This window comes from Xiphophorus couchianus, chromosome 11 (assembly GCF_001444195.1).
Source record: "Xiphophorus couchianus chromosome 11, X_couchianus-1.0, whole genome shotgun sequence".
Taxonomy (NCBI): Eukaryota; Metazoa; Chordata; class Actinopteri; order Cyprinodontiformes; family Poeciliidae; genus Xiphophorus; species Xiphophorus couchianus.
This window is the reverse complement of record NC_040238.1, coordinates 15376100-15393721: the sequence shown is the minus strand read 5'-3', so window position 1 is coordinate 15393721 and position 17622 is coordinate 15376100. Positions and strand designations below refer to the sequence as shown.

The 17622-nt window shown below is 41.2% G+C and overlaps 1 protein-coding gene across 3 annotated transcripts in view; it reads left to right on the top strand.

The window, feature by feature from the left end:
- Positions 1 to 17622, top strand: part of robo3 (roundabout, axon guidance receptor, homolog 3 (Drosophila)) — a 96344-nt gene that overhangs the window by 63619 nt on the left and 15103 nt on the right. For all 3 annotated transcript variants that reach the window (XM_028031469.1, XM_028031468.1, XM_028031471.1), the window contains 5 exons: positions 1920 to 2044; positions 5145 to 5316; positions 8426 to 8631; positions 14588 to 14669; positions 16807 to 16975. In XM_028031469.1, coding sequence (XP_027887270.1) covers positions 1920 to 2044; positions 5145 to 5316; positions 8426 to 8631; positions 14588 to 14669; positions 16807 to 16975 — 754 coding nt within the window. The remainder of the gene's footprint in view (positions 1 to 1919; positions 2045 to 5144; positions 5317 to 8425; positions 8632 to 14587; positions 14670 to 16806; positions 16976 to 17622) is intronic.

Below are 17622 nucleotides of genomic sequence, written 5' to 3'. Positions count from 1 at the left end.
AAAATCTTACTTTACATCAATCTGCCTTTTTATTGTTCTTATGAAAAGCTAGCTTTTGGCTATTTTGTTGGTCCAAACTGTGACAGCCCCCCCCCCCCCCCCCCCCCCCCCCCTCCATCTCTCTGAAAAGTGCAGATGGGAAATGAAAGACCGGCCATATTGGACTTACCTCACATCAGTCCGATTTTGCACATAGTTTGAACACATTGAAGGAACAATCAAAGGCAAAAGCCCAACTTTTGTGAGTCAGTGATGTGTTCTGCTCATGTTTTGGTTTTCTCCTCTTTGAACATCAATCATTGGACTGGAGCGTTTGAAGAAAACAGCGTCTCATGTTTGCTTTATCTGCAACGTTTGGGACTCGAGTTTCGGTTTAACAATTAAGAGTTTTTCTGGGGTTTTTTCCAAATTAGAAACTAGCAGAAGGAACGTGTTTGTTCTCTCCCCTGACTGTGACTGCACATTCTACTGCTGAATGGCTCTCCTCCTTCCTGTCGTCCCGTCCTTCTGTGCGCTTCCATGCTAATCGAGGGTGAGAATGAAAGAGAAGCAGGAGATCAGGTGGGAAGATGAGAAATCAATTAGGACTGTTGGAGGGCATCATTATGCATTCACACCCCCTCTGCGGAGGAAGGCCTGTCACTTTGCTACAGAATCAATACAAATCAAAGAGGTGTGTGCGTGGGTGTGTGTCTTTGTGCATATGAGCGCACACACCTTTACATGCAACAGCAGAAAGAAAGTGAGAAAGCCTGCCATTTATCTGCAGCCCCCTTTCTCCTCCTGCCTGACACCAGTTCAAAGACATCTGATTAGCCTCATCACAGAGGTGACCCACAAACCTGGATTCAGACGCCGGGATGTCTCAGCTCGTCTTTTCACTTTTCCGCAACAGAGGCTAAATCGTGGCTCGTAGTCGGAGCCGTGAATATGTACAGCGGTGTGCCGCGCCGCTGACTGGAGCCGAGCCAGCCAAGGTTAAGTGGGGGCCTTCGTATCGTTCCCTGTTGGTGGACAATATCCAGCTGGTCATTTCAGCATTTCAGGTCATGCATAGCATCAAATAGACTTTACAGCACAAACAGTACAAATTCAGATTGAAATACATAGCAATGTGTGAGTTAACGAGTTTGGTTCATCACAATGCAGTCTTGTCTTTAAATCTGTCTGTGATTAAATCGTACAGACAGATTCAATCACATTCAGTCTGATTTAATCATATCTGTAATACAGCGCAGTCAATACTGTACAAAACAATAGGTTTAGGGGTAAACCTTTAACCAGACTGTTAAAAGTTTTCAAAACATCCCGACTGATTTCGTTGAGGCTTTGTCCTTGGTGAAGTTCTCTTCCATTGAAGAGAAAGACAGTCGGTCTCTGAAATAACCGTGCTAATTACTTTTCAAGAAAACTGCAATGGATTTAGTAGCAATAAGGCAGAATAACCGTGGTATTTCAACCGCATGCAAAAATCTATAGTTTATGTCTGAGCTTTTTAAAATTTTGATTTCATTTAACTTGCTTGCATCGTCCAGGATGACTTGAATCAGTCAGTTTAATTTTTAAAATTTTGAATCTCTTCATAAACTGTAGCAGAAGAACAACATCAAGCTAGTCCAAGACAGTCCAGCTTTGAGTGCAGCCTCCTGAAAGTGGAAACAAAGCACGGTTTTGAGTTCTGGGTGACAGTTTTGTTCCACTTGTGTTGACTCTGACAGTCTGTGCTCCTCCTGTGTCTAACTCTATATTTGTGTTTTAAAGACAAGAAAGAGTGTGACAGAGTTGTCAGTTAGTTGTCGTCAGCTCATTCACTCAGCCTCACTGCTGGGATATAATACGACATGCAGATTGTTGATATGACACCATGGGAAGATTTCCACTTTTAAATTTGCCCTTTTGTCTGCGTTTCTTTCGTGCAGTTCCTCCTCAGATCGTCGTCCGGCCACGGGACCAGATCACAGCTCCGGGTCGGACCGTAACCTTCCTCTGTGGCACCAAGGGAAACCCTCCGCCTGCAGTCTTCTGGCAAAAAGAAGGCAGCCAGGTGAGAACATGCCTGTCAGAAGTGTGGCGGTAAACACTAAAACACCTTCTGTTCTGAATAAATCTGCCCTCTGAGGCATTTGGCAGGATCTCTCTGGCACAATGAGTCTGACTGGAGCTGCATGGAGACTGAGTCTGAGCAGCAGAGAGGCGGGCGACCGTTAACGGAGCTCAGATCGGTGATTGTAGACACGGGCCACATTACAGGAAAGTAGCTTCTATGTTAAATGGATTTCATGCTGATTGCCGTCCTTGCACAGCCTGACCTGTAAATGCAGTTAGTCAACCTTGAGAAGTCAAGCATCAGGTATTCAGAGACACTCGGGATACAAATGAAACTGTTATGAATGCAGATGATCTGGATCATGAAACATGTCGCAGCAGAAGCCGGAGCCCATCAATTCTGCCTCGTCGTTTTTCTTCTTTCATTGGAGGCAATAATGAGACATGTTTTGTCTCGTTATCTTTGGTTTTACTTCCTGATGTTCTCCAGACATATTTTCTGCATTTCAGAACTGTGTCATAATTGTAAAACCAACTGGCTTGTAATGTTGCCCTGTGTTGTCAACATTCTGGCATTAGATAAACTTATATCCACGGTACTTTTACACCAAAGCGGACTTAGTGCTAGATCAGGGCTGATGCAGGTTCTATAAAAACACAACAAACAACCAGTAGTGAATTGAGGAACAACTCTGGAGACGGCTTGTTTTCACGCTGTTTTAAGAACGATTTTTATTCGGGGCGTGACAACCCTCAGCGGAAGACTAAAGCTAGAAAAAAACTGAACTTTTAATCCATCAAGGGCTGCATGCTGGCAGAGTTGGTTATCCTGCAGCAGCAATGTCCTGTTTTCAAATCCCAGACAAGGATATAGACATCTTGAATGGATATTAATATTATATGTATATAGTTTTAACAGATTAAAAACAGTCATTGAGCTCATATGTCTACTTTTGTCAGTGATCTGGCATTAATGAGGACGTTTGAATGGAAAACGTTGCTTATTTTGTTGACATACATCTTTTAGCATTTTTCATGCTGCCAGACAGGTTCTATTTAAGTGAGTTCTTGGTTCTGAAGGTCTGGCAGTGTTGACTTTTTCCACATACAAGTAGAGTGTTTTGGGCACCTTTTTTTCCTTAGTAAATATTACCATCATCTGAAAACTGCACTTTTCTTGTCCTGAACTTACATTTGTCTGACATTAAAATCATTTGATGATTTCAAGCATTCAAGTGGGACTAAAACAAAGAAAAGCGGATTAAAAAAATATCAGTGAGGTGGACGTGCATTTAGTTAAACTCCTTTTGTAGGAGGTTTTTTCAGAAACCCACACCTCTCGACACACTTCGGTTCTTCTCTGCCTCTCGTCGTCTGCAGCTACCTGCTGCAGATTAGAGCCACTCTAACTCACACACAGCATACACACTTCACCTTCTCATCATCCGCCCGGTGCATTATTCACCAAAGCGTGAGTCTGCACAGGCCTGCATGTCTTCAGTAGCATGCGTGTGTGTTTGAATGGGTGAGAGTGTGATAAGCATTACAGCCTGTTGGAGTGCTCAGAGACGATGAGAGCGAGAGTGCGTGGGTGCCCGCAGCGTGGCTTCCAGGTATAGATTATAGGGGAGGGCGGACGAGATTGGAGGAGGCCTGAAAAATGTGTGTGGGAGAGAAGGTGTGGAGGACAGAGATAAAGAGGAGAAAGCATAAGGAGGAAAGAATGAGGAGGAGAGAGAGAGTATGTGGGAAGCATGTTGGGAATGAGGTTGGAGAGGGTTTCGGAGTCTGGAGTGGTGTTGACACGTCGCGTTGAAGCGACCTGCGGCGGGTCAGCCTGCTCACCTCAGACGCTACTGACCAGGATAAATAATGTTTTACTGTGACCCACACTGAGTGCAGCACACCTGAAAAACATCTGGTTGGATAGAAAATTATACTTATCTATGTGTATAATGTGCATTGTTAAAGCAATTTTCAGTTTCATTTCAGTCTTCCACTTTCAATCGATTGAACTGAATTTAATTCAAGAAAAGTTTGGTTGTTCTAGAAGAACTTTTTTTTCTATTTTTTAACTTTCCAGCCTTTAGCTTACGTCATATTTTGCGGAAATGTTGAAAATGTGTCTGTCAGGGGTAGAGTACCAAAAACATCCTCACTGTTTTATCATGGCACAGTAAAGATACTCAGGAGTAACTGGTGTAAATACATGACATGCTTTTCCATTACAAATGACATATTCCAACGGTGTTGAAAAAGCACAATTTGACTCTAATGATGTCTCCATTAAATAAGAAACACAATTGAAATCACAGGTGGACATGTTTGTTCACGCGATAAGTCATTAAAAAAACATCCTGCCGCATCATCCTCCTACCACTTCCTGTTGTTTTCTTTGTCTTTCTCACCAGTAGTAACATCCAGTTGTTGATCACATGACCCGTGTGCTGCAAAACAAAAGGTTTCCACTGTAGTTTTGAAAATTACACTAATTTTAATATGGCCAAAAAACCAGTTCATCCTAACGCAAAAGCTTTTAATCATAAAACAAGTTTTATGATGTGGCAAATTTATTTTCTTAATTCCAATTTGCCAGTTTTTAGGTCAATGGAAATGTAGCTGGTGACATTTCTAAAACTGGATATTTCCTCGGTTGTCTGACAGAAACTGGTATTTCAGTCTGGTCCAAAGGGTCTTTTAGTCATAGAGACGGTACGAGAAAAAAATAGTTGTGGTTTCGAAAGCATAGGTTTGCAGAATTCTGCTATACTTGTCAACCAGTAGCCGGCCCATGCTTCATGTGCAGCGTAGTGTGGGCGTGTGTTATGCATTGGGATAAAACTAAACTGTACAGACAGCTAAAAGGAAAGCCAGATTGATATTTTCCTGTGTAAATATGATTTTAAGATGAGGCTTTTTAGCCTCATAGCCCTTCCAATAGAACGAGAGGAGAAACACTGTTAATATTTGAATGCCAGACCAGAATTCATGGTCTGACATGACACCATTCTGTTAGTCGATAGGCACCAATCAGAGATTCTATTTGTAAATGCCGACCGTTTGACACAAGGACGCCGCCGCTTGTTTTTCTGCTCTAGATCCTGCTGTTCCCCATCCAGGAGCCTTCTCAGTCAAGTCGTTTCTCTGTGTCTCTGAGCGGCGAGCTCACCATCGCCGACGTGCAAGTGGCAGACTCTGGCTACTACATCTGCCAGGCCATCAGCGTGGCCGGCAGCATCCTGACTAAAGCCCTGCTGGAGGTGGAAAGTGGTGAGTCTAAGCACAGAGTGACTCGTGTTGACCAGGAGCGACGTTAAGATCCAGAAGTTTGCATGAAATTTAGGTCTTATGTTTGGACTTGTCCCTTTTCTGCTCATGTTTTTTTCTGCACTTTCACAGCAGGCTTTGTGTTCTGCTTTTTTAAAAATTCACAGTTTACACACGCTACGACATTAAAATTAGCTTCCTGTGTACTACACAAGAATTCTGAAAAACACTCTCATATCCATCTCCACTGAAAATATCCTCCTTCTCCAATCTCTTCTCTAATCTGATGTAATCAAAGGGGACAACTGCTGATAGTTTTATGCAAATAACTCGACTGCAACATATGCTTCCTTCTCTGCATCGCTCCCAATCAGCTGGGATTTTGTTCAGCTCCATCTGCAGTAACCCTCTCCTCCATCCCCCACCAACCCCTCTGTTGACTTTTCACATTTTCAGTTTAACTCCAGTTAGCTGATGATATCGGATCTGAAATCAGCATAGAATGCTAATGATGTTATGGTCCATGTCTTTAAGCAAATGTTAAATGCAGTGTGAAGTAGGTGCTCTAATTTTGCACAGTGACTGCGTGTCAATGACTATGAAAGCATGACTTACCTCCATGCAAAACACATTAGACAGTCTTTAACTCGCCCTGCAACATTTGGGGAATTTATGCTACTGAGCCAGTCTAGTGTGGCTCTGCTTTTTCATTCCACTTCTGCTTCAGTTTTTATGTTTGACAAAAAGGATTTTAGGTGGAAACTGCAGTCAGGTGAACGAGTCCAGCTTTTTATCCCAGAACTTATTCGAGCGTCCAACCAGCTTCCTCTTTAGGAAATCTATTTACAACCTTCATATGTAGTAGCTGCTGTTTTACAATAGAAAGGCATGTGTACAACTGTCCAAAAAAAACCAAACAAACAAAAAACCCAACTGTTTTTTGTTTATTTTGCAGGTACAGTTTTATTTTAAATCCACTGGCATCCCTCTGAAAAGTAGAATGACTGCAAAATGTTTCGTTCTGTACCTCTCCTTTGTATCGTATCATTGAAAACACAATCTAGTTTTCTTTGACGTCAAGCAGATCTGTTCACCAATGACAAACTAAACATAGAGTACCAAACAGTAGGAGGCATATTTTTTTAAAGACTGATCATAATTTATAGATTTAAGAAATTGATTTTTACATTACATTCAGCAGAGGTTACATACAGTAGGGATTGAAATCCACTGAAATCCGAATTTCAAAGTTCCACAGATGTACTCATAACAGGGGTCTGTTGCTCTCATAGGAGGTAAAGTAACACCATCCTGCCTGATTAAAAAAAGAAAAACTATGTCATTGATTTGCATTTTAAAAATGGAGCAAAACACCAGAGAGGTTGGACCTGAGAGCTTTCGAGAGGAGAGGTTATTCAGTTTGAACATTTTACGTGTCACTTGGCAGGACACACATGCACAAGTGGAAGCCAAAGAGGAAAGGTTTGATTTTAGTTTTTGGACAGTAATGAATGGAGAGGCACTGATAAAAACTGATTTCAGATCTCTTTTTCTGTAAGGTTTTCAGCAAAGCCAGATACAAATTTCAGCCGATTCTAATTTCTGTTTCAGGATTTCATTTTAATAATATTTGAGTATAGCACTGAAAATGTGTTTTGCCAGCCTTCAAGCTGTGAGTGATCATGACTAATTTATAGTAGAAGACCATTGCAGTCTATTAAACAGGATTTGCTATTTTAAAATAAGGATGAAATGATGGTGGAGTTGGTGGTTTTACCTGGCTCACCTTGTATTATTGTGAGTAGCATTACAAACGTAGCAGTTTGTGTTAATAATTTTAAGTTCTTATATTCTTATAAGAATATAAGAGAAAGGCTGACAACAATTTCCAAATTCAACATGTTGCTTGATAGACAGAGTCTAAAAGAATCTAAAAGGATAGAAAAAGGAAACTTCACTGTTTTCAATTCAGCCATCTTTCTTTCTGTTGAAGGTTTTGCTTTCTCTCACTCTCCTGCAGCCCAATTAAGAAATAAAATCCTCCTTTAAGCTTCTTACTGCTCTTTAAGGGCATTAAAAAATCTTTATGCAAAGTTAAATATTAATACAAAAGTTCCGGCCGGAACCTTTGTATTTGTCCGTTTTGTGTACACCAGTAAATCTGACGCACAAGTGACATCGACAAACAACCTGGATGGACGACAAAGCTGCTTCTCTTGGCCGACTTTGAGTAAATTTATGCTTCAAAGAACAATCTGATTGGACGCTGGAAAAGACTATTGTTGTGTTCAAGTTATGCTAAAAGAAGCTAGCCTATCAGCAAAGTTATTCAAGTCTAAAATAGCATCTTGATGCTAAACATGCTACAACAGCACAGACGTCCCTAATGCTAATGTCAGCGTCCACAGTCGACATTTCCGAAGACAAATTTTCATGATTGATCAGGGATTTCTGAAACACTTGAAAGCTGAATGGGTATAATAGCACTTTGCACCAATCTGATGGTTGGACAACTTAACATATAAATAACAATAAATATTTGTTTTTCAGCTCTTATGTCTAATTGTTCAATAATTTAGCAGCAAATACGGTTCCTGATTTGAAGTATTGCTTATGTTTGCAGTTAACTCAAAGTTCCACAGTTGTACTTATAACATATTCATTGTTCTGTATTTCGCAGTCGAGTCCCACCTAATATCTCACTGATACTGAAAATAGCTAACTTTGAGTCTAACCCTGCCTTTTCTAAAAGTAATGTGATCTGTGTAACTTTGTCTATCAGAACCTTGCATTCGCTCATCAGAAAAAGGTTGACTTTTTTCTTTTTTTTGACCAACCAGTTGCCGATCTGGGCAGATCAATCTTAAAATCGATCGATTCTGCTCACCGGGAGATTTTTTGGTGCATTCAAAGAACTGGAAAAGGGAGTTGAGAGATATTGTCCATTCAAACTCTAAAATATGTGATAACCAAACTGGAAAAGATGCTAGTGAGGGGGGAATACGATGCCAACCAACAATTTAAATAGATGCTAATAATCCAATAAGGAAAACCAGATATTAGCATTTTATGTCTAACTCTTAAATCGTTCTGCTGTTTCCTGTCCCTTCAGCACCCTCAGACAGGGTCCCTCCCATCATCCGACAGGGGCCAGGCAATCACACTCTAGCTCCCGGTTCAACCGTTCAGCTGCACTGCCACGTCATGGGCAACCCCATCCCCAGCATTCAATGGGAGAAGGATGGCCAGAGGATTCTGGGAAACGATGGACGAGTCAGCCTGATGGAAAATGGCACCTTTCAAATCACCCGCCTCCAGGTGAGACAGTAACACTCGCACTTATTCGCCCAGTTCCAACTTTTATCTTATCCTGTTACGCCCCAAACCTAATAACCCGTGTCCACGGTCTGCATAATGTACTTAATACACTTTATACAACATGAACATATTTTATCTGGTGGAACCGGAGACTGTGACTTATACAGCCTTGTGGTTGGTTCACATGGGGTGTGTTTAAAAGTAGAGTGGAGGTAGAAAAAGGCGGCGTGCAATCACCATGATAATGAGCGTTGCAAGGCCATTAACGGTCATTAACACCATCTGACTCCATGCTAATTAAATCCATTCTGACCAGAATTCCCTCCTGGGTGCAACGCAGCACCTGAGGTCACTGCAGCCTTGACGAGCTCGGAAGAGGCTCGTGCATTAATTGATTGTGGGTTCTCAATGAGTAACGATCTCTGAGACTTGTAATTAAATCCTCAATGCATCAGTGCAAGTGAGGAGTGACTGAGTGAGTTGGGGAGAGACGGAGGCACAGGAGCAGGCAGGAGGCCGACTGAAAGGAGAGGACCGAAGCAGAAATAGCTGGGAGTTTGAAGCTTTCTTTCTTAGCCTCACTCGTCATGTAGAGAGAAGAGGTACTAGAAGTGCTCCGTTTCCAAAATCCTTTCGAAATGACGATCGGCTGTAGAATTTGATTCAATGTGATCAGGAAGGAAAAAAAAGAAAAGCTTTAGTTTCAGATAAAAGAACAAAATGTCTACTTTTGAGTCCACTTCAGACACTGATCCTGTTATTTGAGTCCAAACAGAAAGTCAAGTTCAGCAGTCATATTGACTGTGTCCAGTGTCGGTCAGCTGGATTTCTCATTAATCATGTTGACCTAGAGGATATACAACCTACACAAGCAAACATGAAATATGTCAAAGGAGGAACGATCCAGCAAAGTTTGTCTAGACCCAAATATTTACTCCAGAGGGCCCCGAACCTGTTACACAAGCAGACAACATTCATTCTTTTATATTATTCGCCCCAGTGAATTTCATATTTTGATGCTCAACTATTGCCATTCACAATGTTGCAGAGTCCTTTGCTAAACTATTCATCCTTCCTGAACATTTTCTGTTTTTCTCACATTTTAACAACATGCACTAATGTGTTCTATTGAGATTTTGTATGATAGACACACAAAGCATAATTATGATGTGGAAAATTACAAATGGCTTACAACAACTGGAAACAATAATAATTCTAAAAAAAAACTAAAACGTGTTCTATGCATTTTTAGTTGACACTTTGTAGAATCGCAGTTCCAGCTGAGAGTCTTTGGGACTTTACAGAACAAGTCTTCCCCTGATCCGTTATTAGCTGATTTAAAAACACTGCAGGTGCACCAATATGAAAATTTGGGCTGAAGTTATTGTCTGGTATTACTGTTGCTTTTACGAGGCAATATTTACTGGTATTACACTACATAATATCATAATATCCGGAAGGAAGCTCTAGCAAGGAGATTTTAGATTTTCAAACGAACCAGAGTTTGACTAAAGTGGACTAAACAGGGCTGGTGTGAACACACTCCAAGTCTGATGGCCTATAACAACAAACAAATTTAAGCACGCCTGTTTTTTGTACATATTAGATATCTGTGCATTAGCTGGAATTCAATATGAACGTACCTTATTTGGACCAAATATGCCTATGATGCCTGTAGGAACAGTCAAAAGAGAGCGACAGAAGCCTATGATACAAACCTAAAGACAACCATGAAATCAACCGAACATTTACCCCTTCAATAGTGGGTATAAATAAGTTGATTGAATCGTGGCCCCTGCAGTGGGACAGATGGTGCGTTTGCTCCTTGTACCCTGGCAAAGACTAGATGCCATTACCCTGGGACTTCTGCCAGACACACACTTCTGCTCTCCCTCACACTGGTGCCAAGGTAGACTGGGTGTTTGTGTGTGTTGGGGCGCATGTGTATGTGTTGTTGTTAAATGGTTAATGCTGGCATGGGGTACAGGATGGGGATAGGTAATGCAAGGTGTGGAAGACAAACAAAGCCTGGGGAGAACCAGAAGCTCTACATTGGGGACAAGTAAACAGATTAAGACGGGGAGTGATTGGGTTATAGTAGGAAATCGTGTTCACAAGTTGTCTTTAAATCCCACTTCATGTATGTTACTGACCGTAATCAGGTTTTTCTTCTGCACCCAACAAAAGATGAGCTGACATCATGACCAGGCCTCTGTGAGCCGCAGAACAGGGCTAGCAGCTGGACAGTGAAGGTAGAAGACCTAAAAGCCCCCCAGAAATGTGAACAAAATCATAAATAGAAACATTTTCACATGCTCAGTTCTCAAGTGTGGGCCTGTTCAGCTCTCCTCCCTCCTTTTCTGTCTTCCTGTTGCTTCTTCCCATTTTCCTACAATCTGTTTCATTGAGCTCCTGTGGCTGCCAGCCTTCATCCACAGTCAGGTGTCTTGGCAGCTTGCCCCACCAGCCCACCACCGATCAAACGCTACCATCTGGGGATCTGCTTTTTCCCATATCAGGGAAGAGAGCACCATCAGCTGCCTCCCAGGTCAACTCAAGATCAGTTCCTCCAGAGGAGGAAAAGGAAGAGGAGGAAGAGCGAGGGATCTGCCATGTAGAGGGGGTGTGGGAGTGGGAATAACCTGTCCCCCGTTCTGCAGGACAGCCTGACAAGCCACTTAGACCTGAGTAATTCCTCTGTCACTGTTACTGATGAGCTGGCCCACAGATCCAGGAGAAGAGAGGGCTGTGATCACTGACTCATTAGTCATGATGGGCTGTGCTGGGCACATATTCTGCATAATGTATAAGGTTTGCAGTGGGAGGAAAATGGCCTGCGAGTCCGTTAGTGAAAGCTGATGGTGTTTGTGGGTCTGCTTTGTAGAATGATGAACAAACGGGACTGTAACAGCTAATAGCAAAACCCAACGAGGCCGCCTTCCCATTTAAACACAAAGCACTCTGGACAGCTGGGAAGCATCTGCAGGGCCAACAACCCACTACTTAATAATACATTCAACACACCTCCTCCCTCCACATGAGCTGGTGTGTTATGGTGGGAGATCTCAATATCAAGGCCATGCTTTAACTCCGATGTCTCACTGAACCGATGTCAGAAATGTGGTCCATAACTAGAAAATACACTAATTGCTCGTTGCTTGTTTATCGAATAGAACGTCCTGCTTGAAAATCCAGGCCAGACTCTTTCTGTGTCAAGTGTTTGTGTTCTCCTTGTGAATGTGTGGTTTCCCCCTTGGTCCTCCAGTGTCCTCCATCAGCCCAAAAACATTCACATTAAGTTTATTACCCCTATGATGTTGATGCATCTTGTAAGTCCTGCCTGTGTCTGGTTTATGACCATCCTGGTGTCCATAGACCAGGATGTCCAGAAACACTTCCAGCTGTTTCTCGTTTACCGCTGGGTCAGGCCCCAACCCCTACAGCTCTGAACAGGGAAACAGCAGGAAATGGATGGATTTTCTTCCTAAAGCAACAACAGTGCCTTTCTAAAGTAGTTTGTTGTATGCACTGTTTTCCATTCACATTTATTTGCCCAATTTCTTAAATTCGACCTGTAACACTTCTTCCTATCTTGCCATATATGTCAGTGTACCAAAAAAGTGTTAAATCTATCTATGCACCTGTTTGTTTAGCTATCTGTCTGTCTATCCATCGTGCCTTTCCAGGCACCTTGCAGTCATACTGACTGCTCAATGTTTTGTTTTTACACTAAAGCCACATTCATAATTTTTAATCTAAATCAGAAAATCAGTTCAGTTGAGCTGGAAACTGATAAGCTAGAAATACTCCAATCATTTAGCATGCTGAGGTGGATGAATCTTCATCAGTACGTACAGACAAAGTGTCTGCACACTATAGTACAAAACTAGTCTGCGAGTTTTGTGGTATTGTCGCACAAATAACCCAATACTATTGAAACAGCATCTGTAGAAAGTCCATATTACTAGTGCATATGGGTGGTGTTTTAGAGTTGTGACACGTCTTTAGAGTCCTGGCTTAGTTGGTCAACAAATTCTGTACGGTAAAACATGAATAGCAATTTATTAGCGTGAGGGATATTACTTGCTTATTTATTCACATCCTGTTGACACTCCAGTAAATTTAGTTTACCTTATCTTATTTCTTATGGGCTTTTTCATCCAAATGATAGTGAAACTCATTCAAAAATCTCTTCGGTGACGCTATATTGGATTGGATTGTGTGGAGTTTGGGTTTCTGTTATCTCCTCTCTCTGTTATTTCTTCAGAACATTCGTCAGTTTGCCGTTATTTGGCTGGATTTTAAATTCCAAGCTGGAGATAAATAGTTGATATGGGGGGATAAATGAACAAGACCCCTGAAGCAACACAGTGACGCTTCAGAAAGCCGGTTTTTGCTTACCTCTCTGTCCCACTAAGAGTTTTCCCCCCAACATTCCCTGCGTTGCAAGCAATTTCACAGACCGTCTAGCTTTTGGCTTGCCCCCCAAAAATTTAATAGCTAACATTCACACATACACACACACACTCATAGACCCTGCACATTTATCACACACCTCTTAATTACGTCTACCCTGTCCAGAATACTAAGTAGCTGTTGAGCAGAAAAAGACTGGAGCCTCAGAAATCTCAAGACCTCTCCCTGGTCATTAAAATTCAGTCCTTTGATCCTTCCTGCAGCTCTCCGCCTCTGGTGTGAAGGAATCAGATGAGGAACATAAAAGCCACAAGCTTGACTTCAGCTTTGACTTCAAATAGGGCCGCTGAGAATATTTCAATTACGGCAACATTGAAATAACTACAATTGACAAAATCTCCAAAGTTGAATCAATTAATTGAAACAGCTTGTTTATTTAGGTACCCCCCCCTGGGACATATTCAAATATGGTTAGAAGTAATTGATTATAAGGAGAAGTGTTTGTTTTATTTGTTTGTTTAAAAAAAATGTAAAAAAAAAAAAACAAAACCTTTCAAGTCTTTTACAGATAAAATTTTTAAAAAATATTTGAGCATTCAGATTTTTTCCCCCCACAGAGTTAATATAACAGTTTGTAAGTTTTACTCGCAAGATATCTTCACTTTAATCATCTACTGTCTAAAAAGTAATAATACCTGTTTTGGTTTTTGTCTTAGGTGCAGTTTATTTGAATTTTATGTGAAAGGGTCTGATTTCAAATCTGCTACTCACTAAATCCACTTCTCCCTTTTCAGATTAAGAAAAGAACAGTGTTTTGGTGTTTCAGTGATGTTGTATTTGTTATTGTTATATATGCATATGTTGTTTGTTGCTATGGTTTCTCTGTTTTGTTTTCTCTTTCTGCAGGTGTAGAAGCAGATTTCCTTGGTGTTTTCTTGTATTCTTTTTATTTTTCTTTCTCTCCTCTATTCTTATTTTTCTTTCCCTTTAAACCTTCCCCCTCTTTTCTTTTCTCCTTTCTGTTCCATCTCCATGTTTATTACATTTGAAATAAACCCAGTTATTTGTTATAAAGTCTCATATATATCATCGCTGTGTGTTTTTGTGCTTATTTTTGATTCAAAATAGGTGATCCAACCTTTGTGTTTCACACCTGCACAACTGAGCTAATTCTATCAAATGAAACCAGAACTGAAACATGGTAGTGACTCTTGATGTCCCATTTCAAGTGTACTTATTAAACGTGTTGGGATTAATGGGAGCCAGACAGCTTTGGAAAACAATATTAAAAAGGCTTTTTTTTTTTTTTTTTAACCGAGCTGTGAAAGGGATCCAGAGGTGAAGTTATTATCAGCTCTCTGTTGTGTTGGCTTTTCATCCCAGCCAACTTCCTGCTGCTCAGTATTCTGATCACAAACATTCTGGTTTGAGAGATATGACATTTAGTCCCAATCACTTGTAATGGATGCATTAACACACCATCGCACTCTCACACACACAAGCGCACCAAACTAATGATGCACAATTTGGTGGTTGCCAGGAAACGGATTCTGGAGTTTACACCTGCCTGGCTTCCAGCTCCAGCGGAGAGACGAGTTGGAGTGGCGTGCTCACAGTCAAAGGTAAATTGTCTCTGTGTGATTTAATTACATGCAAATGACAGCTCCCCCGAGGCAGTATCCAAACACAGAAATATTGTACCACCGTAAATGGGAAGAAAAAAAAAAAAGTTGGAATGATAATAAAAATGCACACAAAATGATTTTTTTTTTTTTTTCATATGTACTTTCAATTTTAGTTTTATGAAACCAGGATAAATTCAAGACAATTTCTTCTGTGGTTGTACACTTCCTGTCCAAAAAAATAATTCACCACCTGAGTTTAACTGAGCAAATAGGTGTGAGCTTCCTATATTGTGGATATTTAATATAGGACATTTTTACAAGATGAGAGATATCTTGTTGCCAACTAGTTAACAAGTTATTCAATCCCAGCATAGTGATGAAACGTCATTGCAAGTCATTTAAAGACTTTTTTTCCTAATATTTTCTGACAAACAGGACATCCATTGCCCATTTTTTTGCTTTTCGGAGATGCAGGCCCAGATCACGGCACATGTTCCATTGTATATTGCATCTTATATCGTTGCTGTCCCGGCATCTCATTAACAAAGTGAGCAATACTAAAGGAAAAATTGCATAAACACAACCATCATCGTTACAATTTGAAACTTTACAATCTACTTTTTTTTTCCCCCCCTATTCCTTATCTTGCATTAAAATTGCAACTGAATTTCATGTAACAATAACTGTTCGATGCCAAATACGTGGCCCGACCTGCACGGTTCTTTGAGAATTACACCTTTTTATCCTGCTTTTAACTTCAACAGCTTTTCAAAAACACTCATTCGTTGTCCTGTTTAAATGACACTAGAGTGCATAGAAAAGCATTTGCCTGGAAACCCCAGTTTGACACAAATTTTCCTTTACAAAGACTATGTGAATCAGACAAATGTGCAAACTTTTTCACAGATCTTTGAGATCCGATTCCTCCAGTGGAATTTCAAACAGGCCAATCAGCGAACAGAAGGAGAAGTCGTGAATTGTGTAGATTTTCCGCGCTGTTGTAGAAATATGGTCCGCCTGTAGTTTTAGTAATGGCAGCAGAGGAAGTGAACGAAGCGGTGCGGCCTGTGTTGTCCACCTCCAAATACTGAATTAATATTAACAGCTGCCTCCTTCAGCTTGGCACTTCTCTCTCGACAGAGGAGGATTGTTGTTATTAGCGCAGGTCATTTCTGGTCAGCAACGTCAAACTGCTGCATTGCATATGTCATGGCCAAACTTTAGTGACTGGGTAAAATTTCAGTCAATAACCAAGGGTCCAGATCCTGTGGACGAACGAAGCGTACAACCAGGAGCCTGTTTTTACTAGACTAGTGTAATATTCCAGTTTTAAATGTCATGTTTTCATTAGCTGTACATGGAAAAATCATCATAATTAACAAGAATGAGGACTTTCAACCACTCATCTGAGTGTAGTTATTCTGTCTAATGTTTTCCTTAGTGCTGACGTTTCTAAAATAAATGAGCTGTTAAGTAATATTCTAATTTATTGAATGGATTTTTATATATAAATCTAACAACATATTCTACTGAATCTTCCACTGTCTCTGGTTCTGGATTGTCTGAATTTAGAAGAAAAAAATTCTCCATAATGAAAACTCCTTCTGAAGAGGCAAACGTTCAGTGATTTGGTCAGCTGTACCATGTGTGCTGTTGGTTTAAGAAAACAAAATGTTGAATCGAGCAAATGTCTGGTTAAGTAAATCATTAACCCATGCAGTCTTGGGGACATTTTCCAGCAGTCTGTGTGTAAATGTGCAGCAATGTGAAGAATAACGCTGATAGGATTCTAATGTAACCAGGCTGGAAACATGCTAATGGCTACGCTGGTGAGGCAGTTAGCAGCTCTGGTTTCAGCTCAGAGAACATAGTCAGCTGGCTTTCTACGTAACCCTTTAGGACATGGAATATTTCTGGTTGATAAAACTTCACAACTGGCACAGGAAGAGAGAGAAACAACATAATAATATTCTGTAACGCTTAAGGTTAAGCTGACGTTTCTTGTTAGGCAATTGCTGCTGAATGTTAGACTTATTGTAAAAGCTGTAAGAGCTTCCTGGAGCCACATAATGTAAATGTCCCGGAGACGGTTGCTCTGACGGCGTACACCATAACCTTTTTCTTCGCCGCGCAGAGAGCGCCGACACGTCGGTCGCTCAGGCCACCGAGCCCTTCCAGCTGCCGGGCCCGCCCCACAAGCCCATCGTCACAGATGTGTCCAAGAACAGCGTCTCTCTGACCTGGCAACCCAACGCTCACGAGGGCGGAGCTGCTGTCACCTCCTACATCATTGAGGCCTTCAGGTGAGTTTTTTTGTGCATTTCCTGTTCAATTCAGGAAGCTGCTTCTGGTTTTTGGGTTCCAGTACTTCCAGAGACATTAATCAAGTCGAAATTGAAAAACAAAAGGGTTTTTTTCCTGACGGATGCTTAAACTTCCATCCATCCATCCATCCATTTTCTGTTCACCCTTTGTCCCTAATGGGGTCGGGAGGGTTGCTGGTGCCCATCTCCAGCTACGTTCCAGGCGGGAGGCGGGGTACACCCTGGACAGGTCGCCAGTCTGTCGCAGGGCAATGCTTAAACTTCTTTACATCAATAGCTAATGGTAAAGGAATAAGAGAATGTCATCTTTTTCTACCTAGTCCAAGGAACTTAATACCAGAGTGATTCTTTGACTTGAAGAAAGGCTGTATTAAAAACTTTAGCTCATTCACATGAGAATATGTACACTAATAATCTTCAGCCACAAAGCAATGATTAAGCCAATCAGACAAAAGACAGTTTCCTCAATTAAAAATGTTGATGTCAGGTTATCCTGTTACACCAGTCAATGGGTTAATTTGATCTTTTGAAGCGCTGAGTACTCAGGATCACCTGAGATGTTGTCCACCCTGGATAAATTACAACTATATTAAACTCAGAGGGATGGGGGGAGCGCAGGCGGGGGG